This window comes from Sturnira hondurensis, unplaced genomic scaffold, assembly GCF_014824575.4.
Source record: "Sturnira hondurensis isolate 20B ecotype Veracruz unplaced genomic scaffold, ASM1482457v3 Scaffold0007406, whole genome shotgun sequence".
NCBI classification, from domain to species: Eukaryota; Metazoa; Chordata; class Mammalia; order Chiroptera; family Phyllostomidae; genus Sturnira; species Sturnira hondurensis.
The window spans coordinates 17,784,907-17,797,895 of NW_028080037.1; the positions used below are offsets into that span (position 1 = coordinate 17,784,907).

The 12,989-nt window shown below is 47.1% G+C and overlaps 1 protein-coding gene across 4 annotated transcripts in view; it reads left to right on the forward strand.

Annotated features, from left to right (window-relative positions):
• Positions 1-12,989, forward strand: part of DEPDC5 (DEP domain containing 5, GATOR1 subcomplex subunit) — a 95,829-nt gene that overhangs the window by 57,967 nt on the left and 24,873 nt on the right. For 2 of the 4 annotated variants that reach the window (XM_037052586.1, XM_037052587.1), the window contains exons 28-32: positions 465-582; positions 1,019-1,186; positions 2,072-2,291; positions 3,503-3,636; positions 9,245-9,353. In XM_037052586.1, the coding sequence (XP_036908481.1) occupies positions 465-582; positions 1,019-1,186; positions 2,072-2,291; positions 3,503-3,636; positions 9,245-9,353 (749 nt within the window). Of the gene's footprint in view, positions 1-464; positions 583-1,018; positions 1,187-2,071; positions 2,292-3,502; positions 3,637-9,244; positions 9,354-12,411; positions 12,478-12,989 lie in introns of those variants that run through there. The other 2 variants (XM_037052584.1, XM_037052588.1) reach the window with 2 other exon arrangements.

The following is a 12,989-nucleotide window of genomic DNA, read 5'->3' on the forward strand; positions in this document are numbered from 1 at the left end:
GGTTCCTTAAGACGGAAACATGGTATAGCAGAGTGGGAATCATGGGAGCTAAGGCCAGAAAGCCAGGTTAGCTGCCACCTGGGGTGAGGACCTCAAATGCCAGGGTGGCAACTGGTGCTTGAGTGGGACCATTTTGTCTCATAGTCGTGTCTCAGCCTGTTAATGCCTCTAGAACTTTCCAGAACAGTGTCAGACTGTTCAGCTTGACTGTGTTGTCTAGGTATTATCCGCAGCTCCAGCCTCTAATCTGCGACTGGTTGATTCGGTAACAGAAAAATCTGCCAACTGCAGGACATGTTTTTAAAAAACCAAGTATAATGCTTTTCCATGAAACTGCCTCTCAAAATAAAGTGTTGCTTCTTTTGTTTCTCCTTTTCTGAATCTATGAGAAAGAGAAGCAACTGGCTGTTAACAGAATGACCTTCAACCAAATGGAGGAAATGATTTTTTTTTCCCTCGGTTAGGCCTCGTGTCCCGAAACCGCCCTGAGGAGGAGGACCAGTACTGGCTGAGCATGGGCAGAACTTTCCACAAAGTGACGCTGAAGGACAAGATGATCACAGTGACACGGTACCTCCCCAAGTGAGTCCTTGGATGCGTCAGGTTGTCAGTGGCTGCCCTGAATTGTGTCCCCACGCTGTCCACACACTGAATTATGTGTCTCACACTAATTCAAACTGGGGAGGTCGGACGACTGGTTTTTCTTCTGGAGTTACTGTTTTGTTTTCTAGGATCATTTTATGGTTCTAGCTCCCATGCTTCCAAAGGGGATTCAATTCAGTTTATAATGTTTAACCTGATTCTTCACAAGCCAGGCAAAAATAAAGAAAGTGAGGAGAGAAGAATAAGAAAGTTAAGACCCAAGAAACCTCCATTGTCATTCCTTGGGGATGAGTTGGTTACTGTGGTCGAGGGCTGAACGCCAAAGAGGGCGCTAAGTGTTTTGAGATGGGAAAGCTAGAGAGGAATCAGGGAAGATTCCCTTTTGGACCTCTGAACATGCCCTTTTTCTTTTCAGGTACCCTTATGAATCTGCCCAAATCCACTACACCTACAGCCTCTGCCCCTCCCACTCGGACTCGGAGTTCGTGTCCTGTTGGGTGGAGTTCTCCCACGAGCGGCTGGAGGAGTACAAGTGGAATTACCTAGATCAGTACATCTGTTCTGCCGGCTCCGAGGACTTCAGGTCAGAGAGCCTGCTTTGGTTTTCCACTTCGACCGCCTTGAGTGTATCCATGTATATATTTTTATATATATAAAAATATCCTCGCCCAAGGATATACTTATTGATTTTAGAAAGAGAGGAAGGGGGAGAAGAAAGACAGCGAGAAACATTGATGTGAGAGACAAATACCAGTCAGTTGCCTCCTGTATGCACCCCAACCAGGGATCAAACCCGCAACTTTTCGGTGTACAGGACAACACCCCACCCAACCGCGCCATCTGGCTGGGGCGGGTGTACCCATATTTTAACACTTCTGCCTTTTTTCTGATTACAAAACGATGTCTGTTTTAAAAAAACATGGAAGAACGAAAGCACATTGGCATTGGGTTAAAAACTCAGCAACGAGATGGGTGGGGGTGATGGTCGCACGGTGGTGTGTTGGGTGTGAGTGTGCTTCAGGCCACTGGGCCGCACACTCAGGATCACCGAAGTGGTAAACTTGGTTGTGTGTGCCTCACCACGTGAAAACAAGCGGCACAGACCTGGGGGGGGTGTGCTCTTTGTTGGAACGCCAATGAAGATCATGTTTCAACGTTTTCCCGACAACATATGGTGTCTCGTTTCTAATTTTTATGTGAGATTTGTGATAGTGACGATTAAAAAGCCTGGGTGCATCTCAGGGATAGAGTAAATGCGGTCTTTGAGTTCTTACTTCCGTGCCTGTGGGGGTTGTTTCTTTTTCACTTTTTAAATATTTATTTTTAAATTATCGTAGATATACAAAGAGCTTGTGTTTTAAGCGAAGCCCTGCAACGGGGCACACTGTGGGGAGAGGGTGTGTTCATCAGGAGTGCTTTCCTTGCCGACCTTTTCTTACCCCCTTTTTCTTCCCTGGGTCCTCCACAGCTTAATTGAGTCTCTGAAGTTCTGGAGGACCCGCTTCCTGCTGCTGCCAGCCTGTGTCACTGCCACCAAGCGCATCACGGAGGGGGAGGCCCCCTGCGACATCTACGGGGACAGGCCCCGAGCAGACGAGGAGGACTGGCAGCTCCTGGACGGCTTCCTCCGCTTTGTGGAGGGCTTGAACCGGATCCGCAGGCGCCATCGCTCGGATCGCATGATGCGGGTGAGGCTTCCGTGGGCCCCTTGGGGCCTGTGCCGGGGCTCAGGAACTGTCTCCCCGGCCTCAGGGACCTCTCACCGGCTGGTTGATTTAGTCTAAACTGTCCAGGGAACCTGAGGACGCTGCTCTCCATGAGCTCCCCAGGCGAGACCCAGTGTTGAGCGCAGCTGCTTGTGTGATGTGCCGAATTGCTGAGTAGAAACTGGCCCAGAGGGTAAGAGTAGCCATATCACTCGTATCACTTTTAGAGCTCCTGGCACCCTCGGGCATTCAGTCATCCATCCAACTACACGCTTCCCAGTGAGGACGCTGAGGCTCATGAGGGTTTTATGATACGTCTGCCCAGCTGCGCTTGTGTGTGTGTGTGCACGCAGGCCCATGAATTTTATAAATGTATAGGTTCATGTAACCACCACCACAATCAGGATACAAAATAGTTTCCATCACTCAAAAAATCCCTCACGCCACCCCTTGTGGCCACATTCTTCTCTCATCTCTAATCCCCGGCAGCTGCTGCTGTGTTTATCACTACACTTTTATCTTTTCCAAATGCCAGGTAGATGCACTCGTACAACATGGACCTTCCGAGGCCGCCTTCTTTCACTCGGCGTCATGCCTCAGATTCATCCAAGTTGTCACTTGTATCAACAGTTCGTTGCTTGTCATTGCTGAGGAGCGTTCCATCATCGTCTGTTTTTGTGTGTGTTTGTTTTTAACCTCCAAGTTCATTGTTCTTTAACCCACTCAGATGCCACGTGTACACAGCATCACTTGTGACTGCGCACAGCATCACCTCGGGGAGAGCTTGTACAGTGGAAGGAGCTTGGTTTCGAAGTCGGGTAACTGGAGTTTGAATTCCAGCTCCAGTGGGATCTGGAAGAAGTCGTTTAACTTCTCTGAGACTCAGTTTCTTCTGCCGTAAATTAGATATAACATTATTCACTTCCTAGAGCTGTGATGAGGGTAACATGAGATGATGTGTGTACAGTACCTCGAAGAGGTAGTTTGCGTTGAGTCAGCAGGCCTTTGGGAACTTCGGTTTCAGTGAAGAGCAGCTTTCTGGCATTTACTGGACACCGAGAGGCCGCATTCCTCAGTGAACTGGCCTCGCAGAGCCTGACGCAAACAGATGCGGCAGCGTGTGCTGGGGCGTGAATGGCGTCCGCTAAGGGGCCCACTCAGGCTGACGGCCTGTCTCCTTTTCTCTGCTTTAGAAAGGGACCACCATGAAAGGCTTACAGATGACTGGACCCATCTCCACGCACTCCCTCGAGTCGACCGGCCCCCCAGTTGGGAAGAAGGGAACCTCAGCTCTGTCCGCCCTGTTGGAGTTGGAGGCCAGTCAGAAGTAAGTGCCTGGTGGGTGAGGGGTGTGTCCCCACCCCACAGACCCTGAGCATTTTCAGTGTCTCGCTGTTGTGACTGCAGTGGAATCTGATTTCTATTTGCAAGGAGCCTATAATATACAAAAATACACTTACCTGAGAAGAAGGCTGGGTTCATACCTGATGAGTATGGAATAACATGAAATAGGCCAAAAGTTAGGAACTTGCAGTCCGGGCTTAATTTGAACTATAGATATGTTTGATTTGGCTCACAGAGTGTTTTTGGTTCCATTGTTGTTTGTTTTTTGGTTTGCTTGTTTTATTTTATTTTTTTAGTAGACTTTATTTTTTAGAGCAGTTTCAGGTTCAAAGCAAAATGGAGTAGAAGGTGCGGGCATTTCCCATGCATCCTGTCCCCGCATACACATACCTTCCCCTTTTGTTAGCGCCCCCGCCAGGGTGGTACGTTTGTTGCAGCTGACAGAGCCACTCTGACACATCGCCACCCAGAGTCTGTAATTTCTTTACATTAGGGTCCGTCCTTGGTGGTGTATGTTTGCGGATTTAGACAAATTTATAATGACATGTAGTCACCATTACAGAGTGGTTTCTGCGCCCTAAAAACATAAATATTTTTAAAAACATGAAGGTTTTTAAAGTATTTGAGCCAATTTTTTTTTAGTTTGAAGATTTCATATAAAAATCTGACTCTTATATAAATTCTTATGTGCAAAAATAGTAGTATACGTAATAAGATGCATGGTAATATTATGTGATATATGAAACAATATAGTATAGATAGTACAGTACAAAATTATATTATAGATAACATATACAATCTAGTTTTGCTTGAAACAGTGGAGGCTCAGTTAACACCGGGCCCACGGTCATCCTTAGCCACCACGGGCTGGCACTTCAGAATGGATGCGTGCCCTTTGGTTTACCACAGACCAGCATGCCCTCTGATCTTGGACTTGCCTGGCACCCTCAGTCATGCTACCTGACCAGCTTTTCTAGGCATTTGAGTGTATGGTTCCTCTGTAAACAGTAAGTGCTTCACTGGGATACTGGTAGGACTGCATCTTGCTTGGGGGGACAGGGACAGTGCCACAGGAAGAAGTTGTTAAGTCAGCCTTGTAGGAAGGGAAGCATTTACATGGAGGGAAAGTGGGACTTGGGGAAGAAGAGAAAACACTGCCGTGAGCAGGTGGGACCTCCTCTTGGGAGCATTCCCTGCTCCCTTAATTCTCCCAGCCAGCTCAGGTCTCCTCTGTGCTTCTCAGCATCCCAAGCCTTCGTCCACCAGTATTCTTCCAGGGGCCGCACCTGGTTTACTCATCTTCCCCCAGCTTGTCTGTGTCTGGAGGGCAGAGGCTGGGTGCTGTGCCTGGCACATAGCAGGTGGTCAGAGGACATGAATGATGGAGAAAAGGGTGCTGAGGTTCTCTATACCACATGTGAGAGGAGACTCGACCTGGGCTGCCCAGTGTGAAGGTCTGTGTTTTGCCCCAGGGGAGCCTGTACACATCCAGCTCTCGGAAAGCTGTGTGGGGCAGACACGAGGTGCCGTGGGAGTTGCACTTACAAAGACTGTGTGGGAAGTTGGACTTAGGCTGTCCTCACACACTCTTGTGGCAAGAGAGGTCCTTTGAAAGGTTTTTTAAAAATATTTTCTAAGATTTTATTTATTTATCTTTAGAGGGGAAGGGAAGGAGAGAGGGAGAGAGATATCAATGTATGGTTGCCTCTCATGAGTCCCCTGCTGGGAACTGGCCTGCAACCCAGGCATGTGCCTTGACTGGGAATCGAACCTCGATCTTTTTGTTTGCAGGCCCACGCTCAATCTACTGAGCTACACCAGCCAGGGCTGAAAGGTATTTTTATTGTAATGGAAAATTTCAAACGACTTTTAAAAAGTAGACAAACTAGTACAATCTGCATTTACCCATTCCCCCAGCTTTAATGATTCTCCTCTCATGGCCAAGCTTATTTATATCCCACTTGCTCTCATCTTCCTTTTTGACTTCTTACTCAATCCTAGACATACTCCTTCATCTATAGTATTTCAGTGTGTATCTTTGAAAGATAAGTACTCTTTAAGAAATTATAATGCTATCATTTACCTAAAAAGTTACAGCAGTTCCTTAACATCATGAAGTATCCCTTCAGTGTCTTCGCCAGCAGTGGTGTTTTCAGAGATGAGCCCTACGTATAGGAGAGTCAGCAGGTGGGCCCAGGAGGCGAGGCCCCTTGGTAGGCTCTCACTAGCACAGGCCAGAGGTTACAGAGGCTGGGTAGGGGGTGACAATGACGTGGAACTGAAGGGATCAGGTGGAGAAGTGAAGAACATAGTGGGCTGACGGGACAAACGAGAGGAAGAGAGCTGAGACAGCTTGGGCTCATTACTGAGGACCCTGGGTCCTCTTCAGATAATACCTTCACGTGCCCAGGGAAGGACCCCAGAACTCTGCCTGACAACTTCTCCCTATAACTAATCATAGGCCTTTCCTGTTGGAAAAAAGAACAAGGAACATATGTTGCTGGGAAAGGTGTGAAGCCGGGGGTGGGGGGTGCTTATTTTAATTTGTCAGTGAGTCACCATTTAGTAGCTCCCAGGAGCCTGTTTCTGCTCATCCTGGTAGAGGAGGGGATAGTTTGGGCGGTGGTGTCCCTGTGCAAGGGGCGAGAGTCTCGGCTCACCCCAGAGTAAGAGGCAGGACAGAGGGGCCAGGTTTAACCCTGTGCCCTGGATGCTGTTCTGGGAGACCTGGCGCGTTTCCTCGGTGCTGGAGGTGGAGCCGTGGGAGCAGACCTTCACCCAACGTTTGCTCATGCAGCCTCGTCTGTTTGTGCGCTTCTTCTTTTCTGCACCAAGCCGGTCCAGTTCCACTTACTGTGACAAACAGTGTGGAAAAGAATTTTTTAAGTGTCACCTGTAGTCCTGCCATCCTACCATGAGTGCTTATTTCTTCCACTTCCCTTCCAGTCTTTCTCTGTAGCGTGTACACGTTGTCAGGCTCTCCTGGAAGACAACGGCCCCTGGATCTCAGCCTTGTGCCAATGAGCAGCGTGGCTGTGAGGGGTCCAGGCAGCAGGTACCAGTCTGCAGGCTTTGCTACTCCCCTCCCAGCAGAAAGCAGGGTGACCTTACGTGTGTTCTCACGAGTACAAGTTTTTGTGACCAATTGTCCCCTCCCCTGAGCCATCAGACAAGGAGCCTTCTAGGGAAGGGCAGGGTCTCTGAACCCCTGATTCTCAGTCCCCGGGTCAGCACAGGACTCAGTAAATGGGATTGACGTGTGCATCAGATGGTGCATCTGGGGGGTAACCAAGACTTCCTGCCACTGCTCTCCCAGTCACTGCCGGCCCCGCAGCCCTCAGGAAGTGCAGGAGAGTGTCACCGTGTGCGGCTGTGCACGAGGCTCGGAGGGAGACACACTGCGAGGTGGGAGAGCGACGGTGTGTAAGTGGAGAATAGAAGGAGTCGAGCGTCTGTTCTGCTTTTCCTGCACGAATTACACCTCAGAGTAACCAAGTAATTGGCGTGGGGAGGTTTTTCTCTTTCTGACATTCCAGCTAATGGGCACAGAAGGATGGTAGGATATTGCCATGTGTGGTCTCCAGTGAACTAGCGGATCTGGCAGGGATCGTCACTGGCAACTAGCGCCACCAGACACTGTGGGCCTGCCAGACACTGTGGGCTCCAGACCGAAGTACACAACACACACAGGAAGGATCCGTGCCCCAAATGGAACATAAATCTGCTCAAGCCTTTCCTATAATCTCCAGTTCTCAGGAAGTGCAGGGCACAGAGGAACACGGTAAGCAGTAAAGGGATGTAATCAGCTTGCCCAGACTCTGTAAGTTTATAGTACGAATGAGCTACCCTCTTCAACAAATAAACCGCAGGGATAAGGAGAGATAAAAAGGAGTTTATAGCTTAAAAGAGACTTAAGAGACACAACCTACTGCATTGTAGGGACCTTAGTTGAATCCTGTTTTAAACAAACAAACCATAAAGAAATTATTGGAGGTAATTGGGAATATTTGATTTTAGAAATGTTTTTTAAAATTTTGAGTGTGGTGTTGAACTTGTGGTTATATTTTTTCTCTAAACTTATTTTCTTTTAGACATTCAGTATATACTGAAGGGTTTATCGATGAAATAATATCGTGTGGGAGTTTTGCTTCGAAATAATCGAAGTAGATAGGTAGGGGCACAGATAAAACAAGACTGGCTACAAATAAATAATTTTGGGATCTGGGCAGATAGGGTCTGATTATACCATCCTCTTTATTTTTATGTGTGTTTGAAATGTTTCCGTAATAAAAACTTTTTAAAGGCGGATATCACAGGTATGGTGGAAACCAATTTTTAATCTCGGTATGACATGACGTCGCCATAACAAGCGCGTCGGCATTCCAGACTAGAGAAATGTCACAGGTTGGGTTCCCGGGGAAGCAGACAGAGGCAGAGTGTAACATGTAGGTGTTTATATAGGAGAGTCATGGGCTCAGCACCTACGGGAGGGGGGGGAGACGCAGGGGCGGACAGAGGGAGAAGCTGAGATGCTGTGCAAACCCATTGACGGCCTCGGGCCACCTCACCGAAGCTCTGGCGCTGAAACAGCCTTCAGAGATGAGCCTGTTGCACCACCATGGCCAGGCCCTGCCACGGGCTCCCTGAGCATTCACTGCCTGTGGGCAGCCTGGGGAGGGCTGAGAGCTTTGCCTGAGGCTGCTCTGCAGCTGGGGCTGTCCCTGAAGGGACTGACCACAGAGCCACCTGGACAACATGCCCAGTTCCTGTGGCACCAAGGCCACAGCAGAGGGATCTGGGTGGTGCCTCGCAGTGTCCACCATGGGAAGTATATGTTACAATCACAATGAAGCATTTAAGACTATACTGTGAGGCTTCTGAAACTTACCAAATAAAAACTTTGTGATATAGTAAAACAATCTAATTTGGGGAGCACTTAAGTTATAATAGTTTGTAGTTAATTTTAGTATGGAAAAAATTAGGAAAAAAAAATGAAAGGGTGCGTTTATGTGCATCAGAACCAGGATGGGAGGAGATGTCATAAAAAAACCTTGATTGTCATGTGCTAGGAGATGATGTCTGTTAGATGTATGTGGTTTTCATTGGTAAGGATGGATATAAATATGCGTATTTGAAATATTAACATGTAAGACTTCAACATGTATAGATAGTCAACACATTTCCCATTTGGTTTATGCCACCCTTTGATGTGGCCCTAATTTTCAGAATGTGCCTCTGTTGGTATATTTAATAAAAACTGAGGAAAAGTCTTTTCCAGATGATTAAAAAGGTGGTATTTATGGATGGAGTCACTCAAACCATGTCACTTGCCTTTTCAAAATAATAGATAAGCACCAGATGCTGCCACGATGCTTTTTAAATGGGGCAGTTTTCTGATTTACCATAGAGAGCTGGCGATTTGTTCAGGATAGTGAATGAAATTAACGGTGTCGTACAGGGCCTGAAGGAGAAGTAAAGTGTGTATTTCAAAGATGGCAGCAGCAGAGCCATCTTCATGTTGTGTTGGCCAATGTGGGGTCTTTGTTGGGGGTCTATTAGCAAGACACAGTCATGTATTTTCCTCCTTTCAGGTGTCTGGGAGAGCAGCAGGCAGCTGTGCACAGTGGCAAGAGCTCCGCCCAATCAGCTGAGAGCAGCAGTGTTGCCATGACTCCCACCTACGTGGACAGCCCACGAAAGGTAAGGGAGGCCACTCCAGCAGGGAGCATGCTCTGAGAGACCCCACATGCCGGGAGAGTGGATAGCCATTACAGGCTAGGGCCAAATGCACTGAGAGTTTGGATGAATTCTACCCTGAGCCCTTTTAAGCATGACTATTTTTATGGATGAAATTTTCTGCTCACAATTATAAGGAAGCTAACTGCTAGATAAATGCAAATATGAAATAGTCAAGCTAAACAGTATTGGTCAAGGCCCAAGATCTGACTTGAACTTTGAAACTGGCCATCATCAGTTTTCCTTTAGCCAGGTCTTTGGGTCTCTTGGGGAGCAGGTGGAAAGCTACTGAAGCATCTTCCATGAGAGCTCACTCTTTTTTTTTTTTCCTTTTTCTTTTTTTTTTAATTTCCTACAAGCAGAAGTCCAGGATCAGAGAGCTCATTTTGATAATGAAATTCCTATCAGTTTGCTTAGACTCCTGAAAAAAAAAGAAAAACAACCCTGAGGCTTATAGAATATAAGCTTATAGAATATATTCTATATTCTATAATAGAATAGCAAGTACAGCAGAGGGGCCCACGACTCAACAGGGCAGGCTTCCCTAGCCTCTCAGACCAATGGCCTTGGCTCTGTCAAACCCTCCTGGGAAAGTCAGGATCTGAGCTCATTCTCACGTGGTGGGAGAGCTGATTGTAAGGTCTTCTATCTAGTTTCTATTACTAAGAAATAAAGGAGGTTTAATAGATGCATTTTTTTTCAAAATTGTGGCGAAATTGTATTTCCATCTATGTAATTATTTTACTTGCATATCATGAAAATTTCCCTATATCATGAAATATTTTTCAAAAGAATGATTTTTAAAAATAATTATATAATAGCATTTCATCATTTAGGTAGACCTTCATTTATAGCTTACTTTTTTTGGTTCAAAATGTAGATGTTGTCTAGTTTTTGAAAATATTTTTAAATAGCCCTAGCTGGTGTAGCTCAGTGGATTGAGCGCGGGCCTGCGAACCAGAGGATCGCAGTTCGATTCCCAGTCAGGGCACATGCCTGGGTTGCAGGCCAGTTCCCGGCAGGGGACACATGAGAGGCAACCATACATTGATTTTTTTCTCCCTCTCTCCTTCCCTTCCCCTCTAAACATAAATAAATCTAAAAAAAATTAAAAAATATTTTAAAATAATTCTTCAATGAATTTTTATAATTCTACACTATACTAACAATTGTTAATAATACTGCAAATAACACCTTTACAGATAATTATTTGACTACATCTCTGATTTTTTTTTTCTGGGTAAGTTACCAGAATTAGACTATGAGGATGAAGGGGTTAAAATCTGAGAAAAAATGTCACCGAAGCTATAGGCAGCTTGTATAGGTCAGGGGTTGGCAAACGTTGGTAAATACAGGCTTTGTGGGCCAAGGGGCAAGATCAAGGCTTGTGCGTAGGTACTTCCATAACCATTTCAAACCCACTCTTAGCTCACAGGCTATGATACACCAGGCTGGCTTTGGCCTGCTGGCTGCAGTGTGCTGACCCAGCACCAGGCAGTGACTTCAGGTGCATTCCTAAGGATAGTCTGTGCGTAAAGAATGACCTTTGGTCAAGGTAGAGGCTGTTTCCCTGTCCTCACATATACGCACACAAATCTGAGGAGTACTGTGCTTCCGTGTGTCCTGGCAGAGAAGAGACACAGAGGGGACAGTGAGAATCCGTCTGTACTCCATGTATTGATCACTAGCTTTGACCTCTGTTCATTGCCATCTTTGAGGATTAGAAACAGTGCCAGGGACAGGACTGAAAGGTAGAGAAATTACAGAGCCACAAACATTAACAACCAGATATTAGATTGCTATTTAGACCACTCTCCCAATCTTCCTACTGAAGACTGAAATCCAGGCAGGTGGCCATCGGTTGTGCAGATGTAGGTTCCCGTGCAGTCAGGAAGGAAGGGTGAAGAGCCCCGGCTGACACACTCAGAGATGCCTGACAGTGTCTTCAGTCAACACGCTGTGTCGGGATGCATGGAAGGTCCTGGATTTGCAACTCCACAGCCACATGTTTTCGTGGTTTCCTACTTGAGTTCACAGTGGCTTGTGGAAAGGGGCAGCAGTACTGATAAAATGGGCAGCCAAGTAGTGCAGTGATTCTACCTACAGAATTGAAGAAAACTTGTAGGAAAGCAGAGGCCTTCGGATTCATCAAGTGCCATTTCTGAATTTCAGTGATAATGCATAAAAAGTAAAAAACACTCTTGACAGGACAAGACAGGCCAAAGTCCTCTGTGTCACTTTTGTTTTAAATACATGGCAACTTGAACCCCACAGAATAGGCTGGGGAGAGGAAGAGAGCCCAGAAAGCTCCCCATGAGTGTATTATGTGTCTGACATTACGTATGTCTCAGCTTCTTGGTGATTTTGTAACACGACCTATGGAGGAGAAGGTATGGCTGCTTCTTTGTCCCCCGTTTGCTCAGAAAATTAGGCGAGCACTTTTCTTGCATCGAGTCCCCTTCTCCCATCTGGCGTCCCTGTCTAGAGACAGACAGAATTGAAAACCTCAAGCCTCTGTGTATCTCTCCAAGAGGGCTGCTGCTCACCCAGGCAGGCAGGAGGCCAGGATGTGACCACTGACTGAAGCGTCATCTTCCCTGCCACCCCTCCAAGCTGCTCTTTGGCCTTTTCCCTCTCACTTGGCGTAGGTCTGAAGGACGTTCAGCTATGTGGGAGGGCGCAAGCATCCAAGCTGGGCTCTGAGGAGACCTGAGGGAGCTTGGACCCACCGTCTAAGCCAGATGCTTACTCCCACATGGTGGGATATTCTGCTTAAGAAGGTGTGAGATCCTGCTAATGCTTTGCATTTGGATATTGTCTTCCTGGGTGGATATCTCTCTCTCTCTCTCTTTCTTTTCCCCCCATTTCCTTCATGTGCCCTTGTTTCTCTCTTTCCCTCCTTGTTTTTATTTTTTTTTCTTTCATACCCCCCACCTTCCCCTGATGGTTCACCACTGGCCCACATTCTGTTCCTTCTCGCTCTTGCACCGGCTGCTGCCACTGCTTCCTCCTCTGACTTCAGGACGGGGCCTTCTTTACGGAGTTTGTCCGCAGCCCGCGCGCAGCGTCGTCTGCCTTCCACCCGCAGGTCAGTCCAACTCTGCAGCCCGTGCATGCCCGTCCTGTCAGCAGAAGCCTTCTGCTCGGTCCTGAACAGATGGAATTGGGCTGCAGCTAAGTTCCAAGGGCAGGTGACATTGAATTTGGTCTCAGAGGTGCACATTCCCATCTGTGATCGCGGCCAAGGCAGAAGGGGATGGAACTGAGTGATGTGAGAGAACAAACGATCACATTGGTGTTGATTTTCACCACTTTTTCTATGGGTATCCGTTTTCTGTCCCAGGATCCAATTCAGGGCCCCACATTGCATTTAGTGGTCCTGTCTCCTCTGGTCTGTCACAGTTTCTCTGTCTTCTCTTGTGTTTTGTGGCCTTGATAGTCTTGAGGAGCCCTGAGCAGATATACCATAGCATGTCTCCAAATCAGGACCAGTGTGATGTTTTTCTCCTGGTGAGACTGGAGTTGTGCGTTTTTTAAAAGAGTACCTCCGAAGTGAAGTATGCCTCTCACCACATCCTATCAGGGAGACCACACACCAGT